The 18,228-nt window shown below is 38.6% G+C and overlaps 1 protein-coding gene across 1 annotated transcript; it reads right to left on the minus strand.

Annotated features, from left to right (window-relative positions):
• Window positions 1-1,573: 1,573 nt before the first annotated feature.
• Window positions 1,574-17,875, minus strand: dynlrb1 (dynein, light chain, roadblock-type 1). Its single transcript, XM_039735090.1, has 4 exons — window positions 17,771-17,875; window positions 4,966-5,041; window positions 4,555-4,722; window positions 1,574-3,089 (listed from the first exon to the last, which is right to left on the minus strand). Exons 1-4 carry the CDS (start codon window positions 17,771-17,773, stop codon window positions 3,046-3,048), a joined length of 291 nt encoding a protein of 96 aa, XP_039591024.1. The 5' UTR covers window positions 17,774-17,875; the 3' UTR covers window positions 1,574-3,045.
• Between the last annotated feature and the right edge of the window lie 353 nt (window positions 17,876-18,228).

The raw sequence follows: 18,228 nt of genomic DNA on the forward strand, positions 1-18,228 counted from the left end.
GACGCACTATTTAAATAGGGGCGCGAAAAGGCAGGAAGAGAAGGAAGAAAAGACAGCCCGAGTTGGCGAAGGAGGAAAGGACATGACCATTCTGAGTCCAGGAGAAAAATTTGTTTTCGGGAAGCACCACAAGTCCACCGCAGTCTGGGGTGGCCACCTCGAAGACTCCGGATACACTGAGGTTACCGTGAAAGGGATCAAAAGCAGTGTGAGCCGTAAATTTTTATATTCTGGGATTGGCATGTCTAATGAACTGAACTATGGAGAAATAGTAAAACGGAAAAAAAGACTAAATCGAAAGGACGAAGGGGAAAGTTCTGGGATGTATAATTTTATGCTTTGTGTTCATTGTATAGATTGGAAATGGGGGGTGCTGTAAAAGTGTATTAATTACAGTTTTTTGTTGTTGCATTTTTTTCTCTGTGTGGTTTAGTTAATAACACTTTTATTATTATAAATCACCTTTCGGCGCGGTGGGAATGGGTTGAAGGCAGTTTGAGGTTGACCTGCAATCATCAGTGTATACTTAGTGAAGTGTAGCGGAAAAAATCGTTACACTTTTGTCTCACTGCCTTGTGTCGCATGACGTTAAAAGTCTTCCGAGAAGATCACGTATCGTCTCCTTCCAAGCCCTCCAAGATTTTTATTTTTTTTTTATAATAGAGAGATATTTTTCTGGCTTTGTTAAAATTGTCTTTAGTACTCGGGTGTTGTACCATGTTAGCCATTATGAATGTAGTGAGAAGTCAAGCAAGATGACACCTTTTTCTTAGCTTACTAAAAAGATTACAATATGCAGTCTTTCAAGGCAACTCAGGCCTCTTCTTCAGGCAAGATGAAAGCTTGCATATTGTAATCTTTCTAGTTAGCTAAGAAAAAGGTGTCATTTTGCTTGACTTCTCATTAAGATTGTCTTTTTACATACAATGTTGATTATATGATAGGCGGATGTTACAGCAGGGTGCTTCGGGAGGTGATATTTTCCTATCCTTACATTAACAGTACAGCCATATAATTTAAGCACACATAATCAACACTTCATTTTATGTTTCAGGAATAACAAGATAACGTGTAATTTTCGCTAAATACACAGCAAACTTTAATCAACTTACATGTTATAGCTGCCCCAAAATTTCTCTTACCTACAGCACTGAATCTGAAAAGGAGAGCGAAATAAAGCAAACCACTCACTGCGCCAAGACAGACATTTATCTTAACTATAAAGTAGCAGCTAATTTTAAAGCTTAGAAATATAAGCATGCCAGCTTTACACCATTAGTCAACCAACTGCAAGTTAATGTGCCTACTGCTGAATTTTGTAACACAATGTGCTGTATTAAGTGCTTTACGGTCCCAAGGAAGTGAATGTGAACAGAAACACTTAAGAAGTTGTTACTGAAAATCTCAATCAACTAACGCTATTTTTTGCTTCATTCGTCATTTATGAATACTGAACTAAAGAAACTATGGAACTTTCTTACAGAAGGCAATGACGTAGGCTTAGCCTTAGTTAGGCATGCAATTGTGAAATCTGCGACACTCTGAAAAATCAGCAAGCAACCTCAATGCCCAGTAATTTTTAACTTGCTTTTTTATTTAGAACAAGGAAACAACATACATGAAATAATAATTACCTAGTCAACAAGGGGAAATTGTGTAATTCACTAACAACAGAAAAGGCATGACAACAGATACCAAACATGCATTTAAAAAAACAAATTCATGCTGATATGATCTATAGACATAAATAAGTAGCTTGTATTAATATTTCCACGTGTGAATTTACAATATAAAGGATAACATACTAGAAAATTAACATTATGGGGATTTTACATAAATTTAATTTTAAATAATTATTTACCTAACCATTCTAGAATTTAAGTTTAATAAGCCTCTTGTTTACTTTCTCATATTAATTCTTCAACTTAATTTAAGCAAATGACCCACTGTATTTTAGTGGTCCCCAAATCACACTGGAGTCATTTTTAATGCCCACCTCAACAAGCTGTTTGTTCCATCTGTAGGTCTCAAACCATAACCAGTAAGCTCCCATTGGACGTACCAGCTAGTCTTCATATTCTGAGGGCCATGCTGTTGACATAAGCAACAGAAAACGTGGAAATCTGGACAAGTCACTTAAGTTTAAAAATATAAATTAGCAAAAGTTTTTGTCCCCTCCAGTTGTTTAAGCAAGGAAAGAACTAGCAGTATATGCCAGACTAAAACGATTAGTGAACCTACAAATGTAAATTACATTTTCAATTATAGATCATGACAAAATGGAAGGCAGTTCATTAAAGCACATTCCTGGTGCAATCGACCCTCGTCTAAGTTTGTACAGGAGATGGTCAGTAAAGGGTTAACCTTTCAGAGTACCATCCACCCTGACTTAAATCTACAAAACCCATTATGCTGAACCACTTGATTGTAAACTGATGATCAGCAAAGAATCAGGCACAATATAAAACTAAAACATCGCGCTGTCACTCTCAAGGCCAGGCGAGGATGAGAAGTTAGTATGGCGTTGGAGAGCCAGCACACACTCACTTCTGTTCTTCAGTAAATTCTACCACTTGCAAAAAGGTGGGAATGGTATTTTTAAAACATGTCATGTTTTCATACTAAAGATGTAGTTTTTCTTTTCTTTTCCCACCTAGTGTACATATGCAAACTTTTGATATCTACAATGAGGAAATGTGCTTGTTCTGTACTGTTGAAATCATTAGCATGTGCTTTTGGCTGGCTTCTTGCAAAGAGCTTTATTTAATTTAGATTGAATTTGATTTTCTTCTGTGACTGTTCATGCAGTTCCACTAGTAACTGAAGACTACTAGAATGAAAAATGTTTCATATTAAATACGAAAAAAACAATAAAGCAATTGCTACAATGTTTGAACTGTATTAAAATAAATTTTGTCCGCACTTATGCTGCTCAATTCAAGGTGCACTGGGCAGCATAAAACAAACCTTGTAGGGACTGGCAAAAAACGTAAAATAGTGAAGGATTTGGCCATAAATATTAACAAACAACGACGAGGCATCTTCTTAGTCTGTAGGATTCTGGATTACAATCAGGAAATATTCTTTATCTGTTGGATAAAAACAGAAACAATGTGTTGTTGTACATTTACTAAAATGAACCAATGATGCAACACCGTATCAAGTTACAAAGGTTGACGGTCACAGTGAAGTCTACTCTAAAACATGACTGCTGACAAACTTTTTTGCTCCATTAGTGTGACACAACAAGTTTATATACTGATATATCATTGGGTATTGCAATGTTAATTAAAATAAGAAAATAATAATAATAAGTTTATAATAATAAATCCAAGGTCGCTTTACATAAGTTAACATAAAAAATCATACAGAAGACAACAGTACGTAGAAGAGGAAAGTTTTGAGTTGAGATTTAAAGGTGGAGAAAGAGGAGCAAACTCGGAGAGACTGAGAAAGAGAGTTCCAGAGTTGAGGGGTCATAACACTGAAGGACCTAAATCCCAGGGTGGAGAGTCTGGTACGTGGGACAGTAAGGAGATTACTGTGTGAGGACCTGAGAGAGTGACAAGGAGTGTATGGAGCTGGGAGCTGAGTGAGGTAGATGGGGGCAAGGATATGTAGGGCTTTGAAGGTGAGAAGCAGAATCTTGAATTTAATCCTTGATGGAAGTTGGGAGAGAACAGGGGAGATGTGAGCAGAACGCTTTGCGTGGGTGAGGACTCTGACTGTGGAGTTCTGAATGTACTGTAGCTTCTGTATAGATTTTGCAGGGAGGTTGATGAAGAGAGAATAACAGTAATCAATATGAGACATTATGAAACAATGAGTTTCAGCATCACTAAAGGACAGAAATGGATGGAGGCGGGAATGAAGAATGAAATTTTCGAAAGAGACCTGATGTGTGGCTCAAAGGTAAGTGATAAATCAAACCAAGATTTCTGACAACTAGAACAGGTTTGACAAGTGTACCATCAATAGAAACAGAGAAGTTGGATGCCTTAGAAAGTAGGGAGTTTAGGCCTACCAGTAACACTTCAGTTTTATTGGCATTAAGTTTGAGAAAGTTATTTTCCATCCACAGCTTAAGATCAGTGATGCAGTCAGTGAATGTGGTTTGAGGCGAGTCTGTAGGGGAGTGTGTACTAACTGTATATTGTCTACATAAAAGTGGAAGTTATGGTCATGTATGCGAATAATCTGACCCAAAAGAAGGATATAAAGTAGAAAGAGTAATGGCCCAAGGAATGAACCCTCAGGGACACCACGCAACACAGGTAAAGTGAAGGATTTATATCGGCCGAGTGTGACAAACTGTTATCTTTTAGAAAGATGTGATATGAGCCACTGAAGAGATCCCTACAGTGGAGAGACATGAGAGGAGGATTTCATGATTAACAGTGTCAAATGCTGCACTTAAGTCAAGAAGGAGGAGAATATTAAGTATATATATCATAAGTATAAAAAAAAATAATCTAGTGCACTTTTGCAATCATAACATAAAAAGATTAAACGGTTTAATAATTAGAATGACTGGCAAAAAAAGTGTCTGGTTACCTGGTGCAACCATTATTTCATTCTTCTTGGAGCGGATTCGAAGAAAGGTAAGATCATTCTGTGGGTCCATGTCTCTTACTGTGCTCCGGGCTTTTATCACCAGCTGGTGAATGAGCCCGGCATATTGCACAGTTGTGGGATTATCCAAGGTTGTTTTTATTGGAATGCCTAGAGAGATCAATAAATTAATTCAAATAAAGAGAGATAATACAAGCTTATAGGAAATTCAACCAAAAAACTCAACACACTCAGTTCACTCTAACGTCAACAGCTGATGCTTAGATGATAAAACTCTAATGCCTCTTTATTATTAGTTATTACTAACCTGCTTCATTTCTACCATGCAAAAAGTGAATAACCTTACGTCATCATAATAATGTTTAATTCTCTATAGTGAAAAGATCATCATACCTTCTGCGTTCACAATAATGATACCTTGAACCCCTTTCTGGTTCTGGATTCTCTTTAATGTTTCTTCCACTTCTGCCTACAAAACAGAGAATTGCTGCTGGTTACAACATGACTGACAGCCTGACAAATGAAAGTCACTCTCGATTGCATGATAAATGAAGCACTGAATATGATGCACCAGGTCATCAAAGAGCATAAAAGACAGGTAAGAAATATTTGAAGTGCATCTGCTCATCATGTAGGTCACTCACTCACAAAATTATTATACTCTCCCACCCTTCGTCACTTTTGGTTAATGGGTCTGACACTCGATTTTCTCCTTTTTTCTTCTTAAAGTCAGTAACAACAGGCACAACTCTTCTTCCATCAGCAGAGTCTTACTTCCTCTGCTGTGAAATTGACCAAACACTGTCACCTACTGACTAGGAGGCAGTAAACACCAGGACCAATGGGTTAGGTGACAGGAATTCGTAAGAATTACGTGTCTCGTCAGAGTTCAGCATCTGGCAACTGTTCTTTCTTAAATGAGTTTAGACAAACTTCATTAATCCCAACAGGAAATTTAGATGAAATATAGCAGAAGAAACACATAAAATAAAAATACTCGCTGAGCAAACAATACAATCAACCAAGCGTGACTAGACTGATTCCGGGACTGAGAGGTAGGAGTTACAAGAGAAAACTTCATAGTTCCAGCCAAGAGAGATTGAGAGCTGACATGATTGAAGTATTTAAAATTATGAAAAGAATTAATGCAGTGGTTCACCGACATTACTTTATAAAACATTCTTCAACAGGAACACTGGAACAAATTGAGAAACTTGTTAAGGATACCTTCAGAAAAGTTTTTGCACAACGAGAACTGCAGACACATAAAGTAAGTTTCCAAATATTGTGGTAGAGAGAAGAACTTCAGGGACCTTCAAAACTTGATTTATTTCAGGGAAACGAGGTGGATAGGATTGGCAAGCTTATTTTGCAGAATGGCCAGCTCTCATCAAAATTGTTCACATGTTCTAATCTTCCAGGTTGCACACCCAGTTAATACGTCTCGTAAACAGATCTCAGACTATACAGTGGGTACAGAAAGTATTCAGACCCCATTCAATTTGATATGTCATATTTCAGTTTTTCTTTTTTAATAAATCTGCAACAATTTCAAAAATTCTTTTTTTTGTCTGTCAATATGGGGTGCTGTGTGTACATTAATGAGGAAAAAAAATAATTTAAATGATTTTAGCAAATGGCTGCAATATAACAAAGAGTGAAAAATTGAAGGGGGTCTGCTTTCCGTACCCACTGTAGGTGTCCATTTTTAACTCACTGACGTAAGTTGGACTAGTCAAGGCTGATTAGTTGGACACATTGACTGTTAAAATTGCAGCCTGTGCATTGTTCTCGAAGCTACCCATTCACCTCATTTGCTGCAAACACTGCCTTTCCTTCTTACAGCTAGGAAGCCGAGACATTTTGAAAGGCGCAAGATATGAGCTTGTCATGTCCCATTTCAGCCAAACTTAAATTTCACTGAAAGAACTTGGACTGGTTTGGCTAAAGTAATGTTGTTTGCACAACATCAGCAGATCTGTTTGTTAAAGCTACTGCTGAACTCAGCACTGACTAGGAGAATATCAATGTGCCAGTCAAACAGCCCACCACAAGTTGAAATGCGTTTTGGCTGCTGATCGTGCCCTCATCTTGCATTGCGGTCTGCACGCAGGTTTAACACACACACGCACACTCACACAAACAAAGGACAAGGTCAATCATTCCACTACTGGTTTAATACCAGTTAAAAGTGAAAGGGCTCACAATTACAAGCAGCAAGATGACAAAATAAATAGAAAATAACTTCACAAATACTGGAAGAATATTTCCAGGTGGATTAAACATGAAGGATATTCCTCGAAGGAGCAATGACAGCAGAGAGGAGACATCATCACAGCCAAGTCAGAGAATTAAACCATGTTGTATACAGAAAGCATCCTGAGACCATAAATAAAAGCGGTGCTTTGTTTTCAGGCGAAACCAGTTTAGTATTGATAAGGTATGAAAGCACAGTAACATGAAACTGTTTACTATACTAGTCAGCATGCAAGATCTAAGAAATGCTGATGGAGTATTTTCATTAAATGTACAACATGGAAATAAAAATGTACACTGATGCAGCAAGTAACTCTTTTCAACTGGTAAGGCTTGTTACCTCTGATAAAATGACTTCAGTAGTTTATTTATCACATGTGATGGCTTGGACTCCTGTCACAAATTTAAGCATTCAGGCTTAGGAAATGGACATTACCTTTTTAAACCAGACGGCTATATTCCATTGCAAACATTACAAATTGGTGAGGCGGCCTTCTGCTGCTATGCACCTAAAATCTGGAATAGCCTGCCAATAGGAATACGCCAGGCTGACACAGTAGAGCACTTTAAAACACTGCTGAAAACACATTACTTTAACATGGCCTTCTCATAACTTCACTTTAATTTAATCCTGATACTCTGTATGTTCAATTCATCATAATAACTATTCATGGTGGCTCTAAAATCGGTACTGACCCCTACTCTCTTTTCTGTTTCTTTTTCCGGTTTCTTTGTGGTGGTGGCCTGCGCCACCTCCACCTACTCAAAGCTTCATGATGCACCAACAATGATGGATGGATTAAAAGGCAGAAGTCTACGTGACCATCATCATCATCAAGCCCTTCCGTGAGATCCCTAAATCCAAAGAGGACTGTTTCATTTATGTTAGGTAGAATGCCCAGAGGGGACTGGGCGGTCTCATGGTCTGGAATCCCTACAGATTTTATTTTTTCTCCAGCCGTCTGGAGTTTTTGTTTTTTCTGTCCCCCCTGGCCATTGAACCTTACTCTTATTCAATGTTAATTAATGTTGATTTATTTTGTTTTATAATTGTGTCTTTCATTTTTCTATTCTTTAATATGTAAAGCACTTTGAGCTACTGTTTGTATGAAAATGTGCTATATAAATAAATAATAAAAAAAAACAGACCTTGCATTACACAGCCACAGAGGAGAATCTCATTAAAAAATAATAATAATAATAATAAGATGCTCACCATTTACTGATTATGTATTTTGGGCTCCTAACAGACACTGCAGAGTGTGAAGATGCCTTTTAGGTCTAAACCTCCTTTTTAGCAACATGAGGATTTGTTTAATAGTCCAACCATGAAAATTTTTAATGAGGCTGTATAAATGGTTAAGTAAAGGTTTAGGACATTGTAAAGGATATGCTGCACCTTAGAGTAACCTTAAAAATTAAAATGGTCATGATTTTGATAGAGAAACTAAATTGGTGATGTATTTTTTAGGTCTGAAAACAAAATTGGAGAATACATTTATTAACGCAGCCTTTCAGTTCATTTTTCATAAAATATTTTTTGTACACTGGAAAAAAGACCACATGTCAACATGACATATTCCTTTAAAAATGATCTCTGTACTAAAGTAATCCCTTCCAAGATGCTGATTGTGTTTATAATATTTCAGTAGAAGATGGAGTGCTATGCACTTGTGTACAGCAAAGCTTTACAAATAATTGTTGTTGTAAGAAGTTGCAAGTAACCTTCCACCCCATAATGCTGGGCTACCAGGTTTGTAAAGCTACTAGCCCAGCAGGCTCCCATATGCATTTACAATTTGTACTCCTTGCAGACAAACCAATTCCTCTACATAGATCATAAATCTTTCAGTATTTTAGCACAAAAGGAACAGCCATGGAGGAAGTGAAATGTATTACTATCACTAAGGGCAAAGTTAAATGTCCAGCCAGTGAAATAGCAAGTGCTCCAAATGTGCATTTTGTTATTCTAAAGATTTCACATGTGAAGAAGTGGATAGCCAGCCAGCAGTTACAGAAACTGCCAAGGAGATATTCAGTGATTGGGAAATTGTAGAGGGAGAAGTGCTGCTTAGATTAAAAAAAATGAAATCTAACAAATCACACAGACAAATAACATTAACTTAAAATGCTCAGGGTGATTAGAGAAAACAAATTTTAGTCATTGGCAATAATGGAGACAATGAGATTATTTGAAATAAACTTGATGTATTAGGATTAAAAGTCGAGATGGAGGTAAAGAACTTAGGGGTAACTGTTCACTGTGACCTGAATTTTAAATCACATATAGTAATCCCTCCTCGATCGAGGGGTTATGCTCCAGACCACCCCGCGATAGGCGAAAATCCGCCAAGTAGAAACCATATGTTTCTATGGTTATTTTTATATATTTTAAGCCCTTATAAACTCTCCCACACTGTTTATAAATATTCCCTGCACAGTTATAAGGCATAATCCCTTTGTATTCTCTTAGATATTAGGTAAGATTCATTGAAATTATGTATATAAACACACTGTTTATATACAGTAAAACCTAAATATTATTTTAAAGATATTGAGTGTCTCCAATATCACGTTACAGCCATTACGATAGACAATGCAACAAAAATAGTATACAGTAAATGTGTGTGTACAGTGACACTAAACGTACGTACATGTACTAAGTACTGTAAGTAGAAAATTAATTATGGTTACTCACCAACAATGACACGATGACTTGTCCGATAACAATGCATTTTATTTTACTGCACAACAAAGGAGAGCGTTACAGCCCTTAAAGGAGCCACTTCAGGCGATTGTGTAGTACTGCCGTTGTTCTTCTTCTGGCAGTCAATCCAAATCCCTAAAGCAGATTCCATCCAGACTACTGCCTTATTACATCCACTTACAACTCGTTTTGCACCCTGGTTAAAAGGACACTGTGGCTGTAGATCTTATATTCCTTTCCTACTTTTTAAATAAAAAGAATCGTAGCCTTCAACAAATCCAAAACGTTTACCTTTTCGCAATCGTTAACATCTTCTGTTTGCGCTTGGGCACGGCCCCTGAAGCAGTAGCAGATCGTTTTGGAGCCATAATGAAGGGCTTGACTATGCACAAAGATAAACACAAAAGAGCACAACTCTTTACACAGCGAAACACATTGATGCTGAATGAGCGAGACGAGACTTCCTGGTAAACACTTCATTCAGCAAGCAGGAACTTAACTGCGTGCTCTGATTGGTTAGCTTCTCAGTCATCCGCCAATAGCGTCTCTTGTATGAAATCAACTGGGCAAACCAACTGAGGAAGCATGTACAGGAAGTAAAAGACACATTGTCCAGAGCCCAAAAGCAGCTTAAAAATCCGCGTTATATATTTAGTTATGCTTTCATATAAAATCCGCGATAGAGCGAAACCGCGAAAGTCAAAGCGCGATATAGCAAGGGATTACTGTATTCATCAGACCACTAGGACAACATTTGTTCACTTAAAAAAACATAGCAAAAGTCAGACCTCTTATATCACTGAAAGATACTGAGAAATTAGTTCACGTGTTTGTTTTCAGTCGACTAGATTACTGTAACGCACTCCTCTCAGGACTACCCAAAAAGACATAAATCGTTTGCAACGAGTGCAGAATGAAGCTGCTAGAATCCTAACTAGGAAAAGAAAATCCGAGCACATCTCTCCAGTTTTGATGTCACTACACTGGTTACCTGTGTCATTCGGAATTGACTTTAAAATACTTCTTATGGTTTATAAAGCCTTAAATAATCTCACTCCATCTTATATATCGGAATGTCTGACACGTTACATTCCAAATCGTAACCTTAGATCTTCAAATGAGTGTCTGCTTAGAATTCCAAGAACTAAACTTAAATAAAGTGGTGAGGTGGCCTTCTGCTGTTATGCACCTAAAATCTGGAATAGCCTGCCAATAGGAATTTGCCAGGCTAATACGGTGGAGCACTTTAAAAAACTGCTGAAAACACATTACTTTAACATGGATTTCTGATAATTTCACCTTCATTTAATCCTGATACTCTGTATATTCAATTCATTATAATAACTATTCATGGTGACTCTAAAATCCATACTAACCCCTACTCTCTCTTCTGTTTCTTTCCTGGTTTTCTGTGATGGAGATCTGCGCCGCCACCAACACCTAATCAAAGCACCGTGATGTTCCAACATTGATGGACTAAAAGCCAGAAGTCTACGTGACCATCATCATCAAGTCCTTCTATGAGAACCCTAAATCCAAAGAGGACTGTTTCATTTATGTGAGGTAGAATGCCCAGAGGGGACTGGCCGGTCTCATGGTCTGGAATCCCTACAGATTTTATTTTTTCTCCAGCCGTCTGGAGTTTTTGTTTTTTCTGTCTCCCCTGGCCATTGGACCTTACTCTTATTCGATGTTAATTAATGTTGATTTATTTTGTTTTCTTATTGTGTCTTTTATTTTTCTATTCTTTTTTATGTAAAGCACTTTGAGCTACTGCTTGTATGAAAATGTGCTATATAAATAAATGTTGTTGTTGTTGTTAGCGAGCACATACATACAAAATTGATGTGTATTTTTCAAAAATCATTGCACTCGGAAATTCCCAAGGACCTGAAATTAGTAAATGTTATCTCTCTATTATAAAAAAAAATATTGGAAGGAGACGAGACCTGACTTTCTCGGAGACACTTTAACGTCCCGTGAGACAAGGCAGTGAGACAAAAGGACAGCTGCTGTACAGGCTTTTAAATGTTCGAAGTGCTGTGTGACATGAAGATCACATAGCACGGTGGCAGCAGCAGCAAGCCAAAAGCTGATCGAGCAAAGAGGAGGTAAAAAAATTTGTTTCCCATTGTATCACCGTTTAAGACGGGGTTTCAGAGGAGCGACCGCATGTCCTTAGCAGAAGGGGTCTTCACAACGTGAGCGACAGAGATGTGAAGTGGCCGGCGTATTGTACGCCACCTCTGCTGGTTAAGCGAAGCGAACAGGGGGCAAAGTCCCCCTAGTCATGCTATATAAAAAAGGTGATTGGGATGATCTAAGACTTCTAAGTGACTATAGGCCAGTAAGCTTAACAGTGCATCACAGGTAAATAACTGGGAATAATTATTTAGGAAAAGATCAAGCCTCATATGATACTGGGAAATAGTCAACAGGAGTTCAGATGGAGGAGATCGTGTTTTACTCGCATGCTAAAATTCTATGAGGAAGCAGCACAAGCATACAATAAAGACAAGTGTATATGATATGATTTATGTTCATTTTCAGAAGATTTTTATAAGTCACCATATGACAGGCTAGTGATCAAACAAAAGGAAAGTGGGAATTCAGAGCACTGTATGTAGGTAGGCAGAAAACTGGCTTAAACACCAGGACCAAAGGGTTAGGCGACAGGAATTCATAAGAATTACGTGTCTCGTCAGAGATCAGCGTCTGGCCATTGATCTTTCTTAAATGAGTTCAGACAAAGTTCGTTAATCCCAACAGGAAATTTAGATGAAATATAGCAGAAGAAACACATAAAATAAAAATGCTCCCTGAGCAAATAATACAATCAACCAAGCGTGACTAGACTGATTCCGGGACTGACAGGTAGGAGTTACAAGAGAAAACTTCATAGTTCCAGCCAAGAGAGATTAAGAGCTGACATGATTGAAGTATTTAAAATTATGAAAAGAATTAATGCAGTGGTTCGCTGAAATTACTTTATAAAAAATTCTTCAACAGGAACACTGGAACAAATTGAGAAACTTGTTAAGGATACATTTTGCACACCTTCAGAAAAGTTTTTGCACAACGAGAACTACAGACACATAAAGTAAGTTTCCAAATATTGTGGTAGAGAGAAGAACTTCAGGGACCTTCAAAACTTGACTTATTTCAGGGAAACGAGGTGGATAGGATTGGCAAATTTATTTTGCAGAATGGCCAGCTCTCATCAAAATTGTTCAAATGTTCTAATCTTGCAGATTGAACACCCAGTTAATACGTCTCACAAACAGATCTCAGGCTATAGTTGTCCATTTTTAACTCACTGACGTAAGCTGGACTAGTCAAGGCTGATTAGTTGGACGCAGTGACTGTTAAAATTGCAGCCTGTGCATTGTTCTCAAAGCTACCCATTCACCTCATTTGCTGCAAACACTGCCTTTTCTTCTTACAGCTAGGAAGCCGAGACATTTTGAAAGGCGCAAGATATGAGCTTGTCATGTCCCATTTCAGCCAAACTTAAATTTCACTGAAAGAACTTGGACTGGTTTGGCTAAAGTAATGTTGTTTGCACAACATCAGCAGATCTGTTTGTTAAAGCTACTGCTGAACTCATCACAAAACAAGTCAAGTCAAGTTGGGGGGCGTGCACTGGTACAGTGCATTTCCACACCCACTGCACAAGGAAACAACTCGGGATCTCAGTTTGCAACCCCCAGGTAGACATGCGGTCCAATCCCACCCTCCAGAAATGACCCTCTACCTGCCGCAGCCAGGTGTTACGTGGGCGACTCCTTAGCCTGGTTCAGCCACTTGGGTCCCCAACAATGAGGATCTTATGACATAAGACATAAATCATTTGCAACGAGTGCAGAATGCAGCTGCTAGAATCCTAACTGGGAAAAGAAAATCCGAACACATTTCTCCAGTTTTGATGTCACTACACTGGTTATCTGTGTCATTCAGGATTGACTTTAAAATACTGCTTATGGTTTATAAAGCCTTAAATAATCTCGCTCCATCTTATATATCGGAATGCCTGACACGTTATATTCCAAATCGTAACCTTAGATCTTCAAATGAGTGTCTCCTTATAATTCCAAAAGCTAAACTTAAAAGAAGTGGTGAGGTGGCCTTCTGCTGCTATGCACCTAAAATCTGGAATAGCCTGCCGATAGGAATTCGCCAGGCAAATACAGTAGAGCAATTTAAAACACTGCTGAAAACACATTACTTTAACATGGCCTTTTTATAACTTCACTTTAACTTAATACTGATACTCTGTATGTTCAATTCTTCATAATAACTATTCATGGTGGCTCTAAAATGCACTGACCCCTACTCTCTTCTGTTTCTTTTTCCGGTTTCTTTGTGGTGGCGGCCTGCGCCACCACCACCTACTCAAAGCATCATGATGCTCCAACAATGATGGACTGAAAGCCAGAAGTCTACGTGACCATCATCATCAGGTCCTTCCATGAAAATATGATGATTTATGTTAGGTAGAATGCCCAGAGGGGACTGGGCGGTCTCTTGGTCTGGAACCCCTACAGATTTTATTTTTTTCTCCAGCTTTTGGAGTTTTTTTTTGTTTTTTCCGTCCACCCTGGCCATCGGACCTTACTCTTATTCTATGTTAATTAATGTTGACTTATGTTTATTTTTTATTGTGTCTTCTATTTTTCTATTCATTTTGTAAAGCACTTTGAGCTAAATTTTTTTGTATGAATATGTGCTATATAAATAAATGTTGATTGATTGATTGATTGATTATGAGCTGGATCACCCTCTGGGAAACGCACCACATGGCCATAGTGCCGTAACTGACACTCCCTCACAATGGAGGTAATGTGCCTTATTTGGGACTCCATGATCAACCGCTCATTCGATACAAAGACAAACCAATGGTACCCAAGGATTCTCCGAAGAGACACGGTACCAAAGGAGTCCAGTCTTCATCTCAGGAAACTGGATAGCGTCCATGTCTCGCAACCATATAGCAAGACAGGAAGCACCAGGACTCAAGACTTGGACCTTCGTCCTTTTTGCATAGATGTCGGGAGCGCCACACACCCCTTTCCAGCGACCTCATGACCCCCCCATGCTCTCCCAATCCGTCTACTGACTTCATAGGAAGAGTCACCAGAGACATGAATGTCACTGCCAAGGTAAGTAAACCTCTCGACAAGGTCGACACTCTCTCTGCAGAAAGACACGCTGCTGATGGCTGTGCCCAAGAAGTCATTAAAGGCCTGGATCACAAAACCTACGGTCCAAAATGAAAAAAGATATTCTGATACTACAACCCACTCAAATCACATCGTTACAGCCTTTAAATAATTAGAATGCACAGGCATGACATACAGTGGAACCTCGGCTCACGAACGTCTCGGAACACATATAAATCGGTTCGCCAAACTTTTGCATCTGTTCACGACCATGGACTCGGTATATGAACAAGCCAGTTTCCCTTTCGGTTTGTGCGCGCCGATGATTTCTGCACGTGTTCAATCTCTCCCTGTGCAGGGAGAGAGAGACACACACACACAGACAGACACGTGCGCGAGAGAGAGACACACACACACAGACAGACACGTGCGCGAGAGAGAGAGACACACACACACACGTGCTTGCGTGCGAGATACACACACACACACACAGACACAGACACAGACAGACACGTGCGCGAGAGAGAGATACACACACACACAGACACTCAGACAGACAGACACACAGACAGACAGAGAAAGACACACACGTGAGCGAGCGAGAAAGAGAGAGACAGCTGGACGCATAAGGGCAAGAAAGCAGTTATAAAGAATGCACCAGGCTTGTTTTTAAAGAGACAGATCCGAGCATTGTTTTAACCTCGCTGTATTTAATGAAGACTTTTTCTATTGGATTTTAACCTCCTCTTCACTTCTGTTTACAGCGATCGGTTCGTAGCGTGAATTGTTGCAATGTTACTTTTCTTGGTGGTTTATTAAATTACGGATTTTTCAAACGTCCATTTTTTCCCCTGTGCTTAAAACTCATTAAAAAAAAAGTGTTTTTAGCGAGCAGTTCATAAGGCTATAGCGCAAACTCTTGCAGTGTTAGTTTTCTCTGTTGTTCAAGGTTTTCTCAGTGTTATTCAATGTTTTTACATTTAGTTTACCATTATGCTGTGCATTCTATGGTATAATTAACTATATTTGTGCTTAAAAATCTTTAAAAAAATATATATTTACAGCTCTGGAACGGATTAATTGTTTTTACATACAATCCTATGGGGGAAATTACTTCGGTTCACAACCAAATTGGTTTACGAGGTTCCACTGTAGTCATTTCAAAACCAGCTTATTCCAATGCAGGTTCTCAGGAGGAAGAAGCCTACCCCAAGATCACCACATTCAAGGCAGGAGCGAGTCTTCATCTTTAACACTCACTCAGAGCGGTTTAGCATACAATCAGGTCAACCTCATCCTGCAATCCACTGGGTTGTGGAAGGAAACTGGCTACTTGCAACAGATATGCAAATGAAATTCAGAGCTTGGCAACTTTTTCTTTTTAATTATTAAGCTAATAATGTCTATTGTTTTGACTACAGGTGTTCACTTAACTGCAAATGGCTGACATAAAACAAGGAAGCAGATATTCAAATAGACTGAATAATACAAGAATAATCTGGAGTGCCAGCTAAATCATTAATAAATGCTGCCTCTACAAATTATTTAATCCATGGGTACACAGCAGTAAACTGAAAGAAACGTTGTCACAAATGATTTTTTTCTTTATTTATTTATTTTGTGAGCTGGGAAAATGGGCATGCTCTGTCCTCCAAAATAATCAAATGCAACGGTATCGAGAGGTTTCCAGCCCTTAGTATTTTGCAATAAGAGACATTCAGATTTGGATCATGAGAGTTTACTCCAAACATCTAAATGTCTTGAGATGCTAACGGTATTATCCGATTCCGAATTTCACTTTTCTACACTGTCAATCATTTACTGGTGCTTGTTTGATAAGCAAATTAATCCACTGTTCTTGTTTTCTAGTTCAGATAAAACACTGCTCAATGGGTGCATGGATTTTCTCCCAGACATGTATAGGGATGCCTTTCTGAAGTACTCAAACTCTGACAAGTTTTCAGACTTTACTGAATTTATTTGAGCTCTTACACAAGTCTCTCAACTTCCATCACAATGTCTTAACTCGATCTTTTACATCGCGCCATGCAAACACTAAATGGACACTTAGTTCTAACCGCTAAACATTAACGTAATGGCAAAAGCATAATGTCAAGCATATTTTAAACTAATATGACCATTACAGTAAATCATTTTACACAGACAATAAGTAAAAACATCACAACAAATTGTGACTATAACGTTTAGTTCAATAAAATGTGAAAGGTTTCGAGGATCCGATTACTTCCACAAGGAAGTGTATGTAGCCATGTACACATTTTCAGACCGACTTAAACTGAACTATAATAAAGAAGTTTTAGGGAAAAAAATGAAAAATTGATATACCTACTTTGTATGCACAAGTAACTAATGGATGTTTGATTTTATGTGGTATAAAGTACGGATGTGTAACTCTCTCCGTCTATACGTGTTTATTTTAGCTGATCTTTACAGGAGACTATCACAGTTACTGCAGCATTTAAACACTCCGAATTCGTAAATGAATTAAACAATCGAACTGTGTACGTCACGTGAGCTGCCCTCTCCTCCGCTATCTTTAACAGTAGAGCGTAACCAGACATGTCGGGAATCTCGCTAGTCCTGTTATCCACTGCACATCTGCTAACACGATAAATGATTTATATGTAAGCGATTAGAACTACATCCCTTGTTTTGAATTAAAGAAATGCCTGCTTCTTCGAGATCTTTCATTTTGACTAAAATAAGGTTTCCTCTGCCTATCTTATCCGAGGGCCACGCATCACTGACAGAACTCGTAATTTGTGTTGACTCAGTCAGAGCAAAAAGCTGAAACGTTTCCAGCCTCACTGACACTACGCTGCAGATGACGATCAAACACCTTTAAATCTTAAGGTCGATGGACACTCGGTTGATCACAGCAGATTTATTATGCTGGCTGACGACTCCATCCTCCCCAAATCCTAATAATGAGCAATGATAAATCTGCCATAACAGATCGCCCGACACTAATTCAAAACAAAAGCAACTTCTGCTAATGTCAGATTGTGACAGCGCCACGTTGTTACTTGCAAAATATTCAGCAACTTGTACGCACCATTTTGTCGTTTTAATCTTTAACAAGAATTCTTCCAACGCCTATTTCTTCGGCAGCTTTAGCAGACCGAGCATGCGCAAACTCGCCCCCTCCGCTTCAGAGCCGACCAATTGATTCATAGGGGCAGGACTGCGCCTGCGCACTAATCCACTCTGCTCTTGCCGCTTCCTTTCTGACCATCGATTTTCGTGCGTTTGCTTTTACTTCACACCGCATCGCAGATCCATTACTGCCATCTATCACTTTGGAGGATTTTCGAGTGGGATTTTTCTCGTATATTGTACTGTACATTAATTACTTGACTAAATTTCAGCCACAAGACTGTCACGATAGTGGAATAAATGCGTTCAATAGTAAACATTTCTAAACTCTTTTTGTTATGTGGAGGACTGACCAGATTTCTCTTTCCCAAGGATTTTTAAGCGTTCCTATTCCTTCTGCGAGGTGTAATCCTGCCA

Source organism: Polypterus senegalus, chromosome 14, assembly GCF_016835505.1.
Source record: "Polypterus senegalus isolate Bchr_013 chromosome 14, ASM1683550v1, whole genome shotgun sequence".
In the NCBI taxonomy this organism is placed as follows: Eukaryota; Metazoa; Chordata; class Cladistia; order Polypteriformes; family Polypteridae; genus Polypterus; species Polypterus senegalus.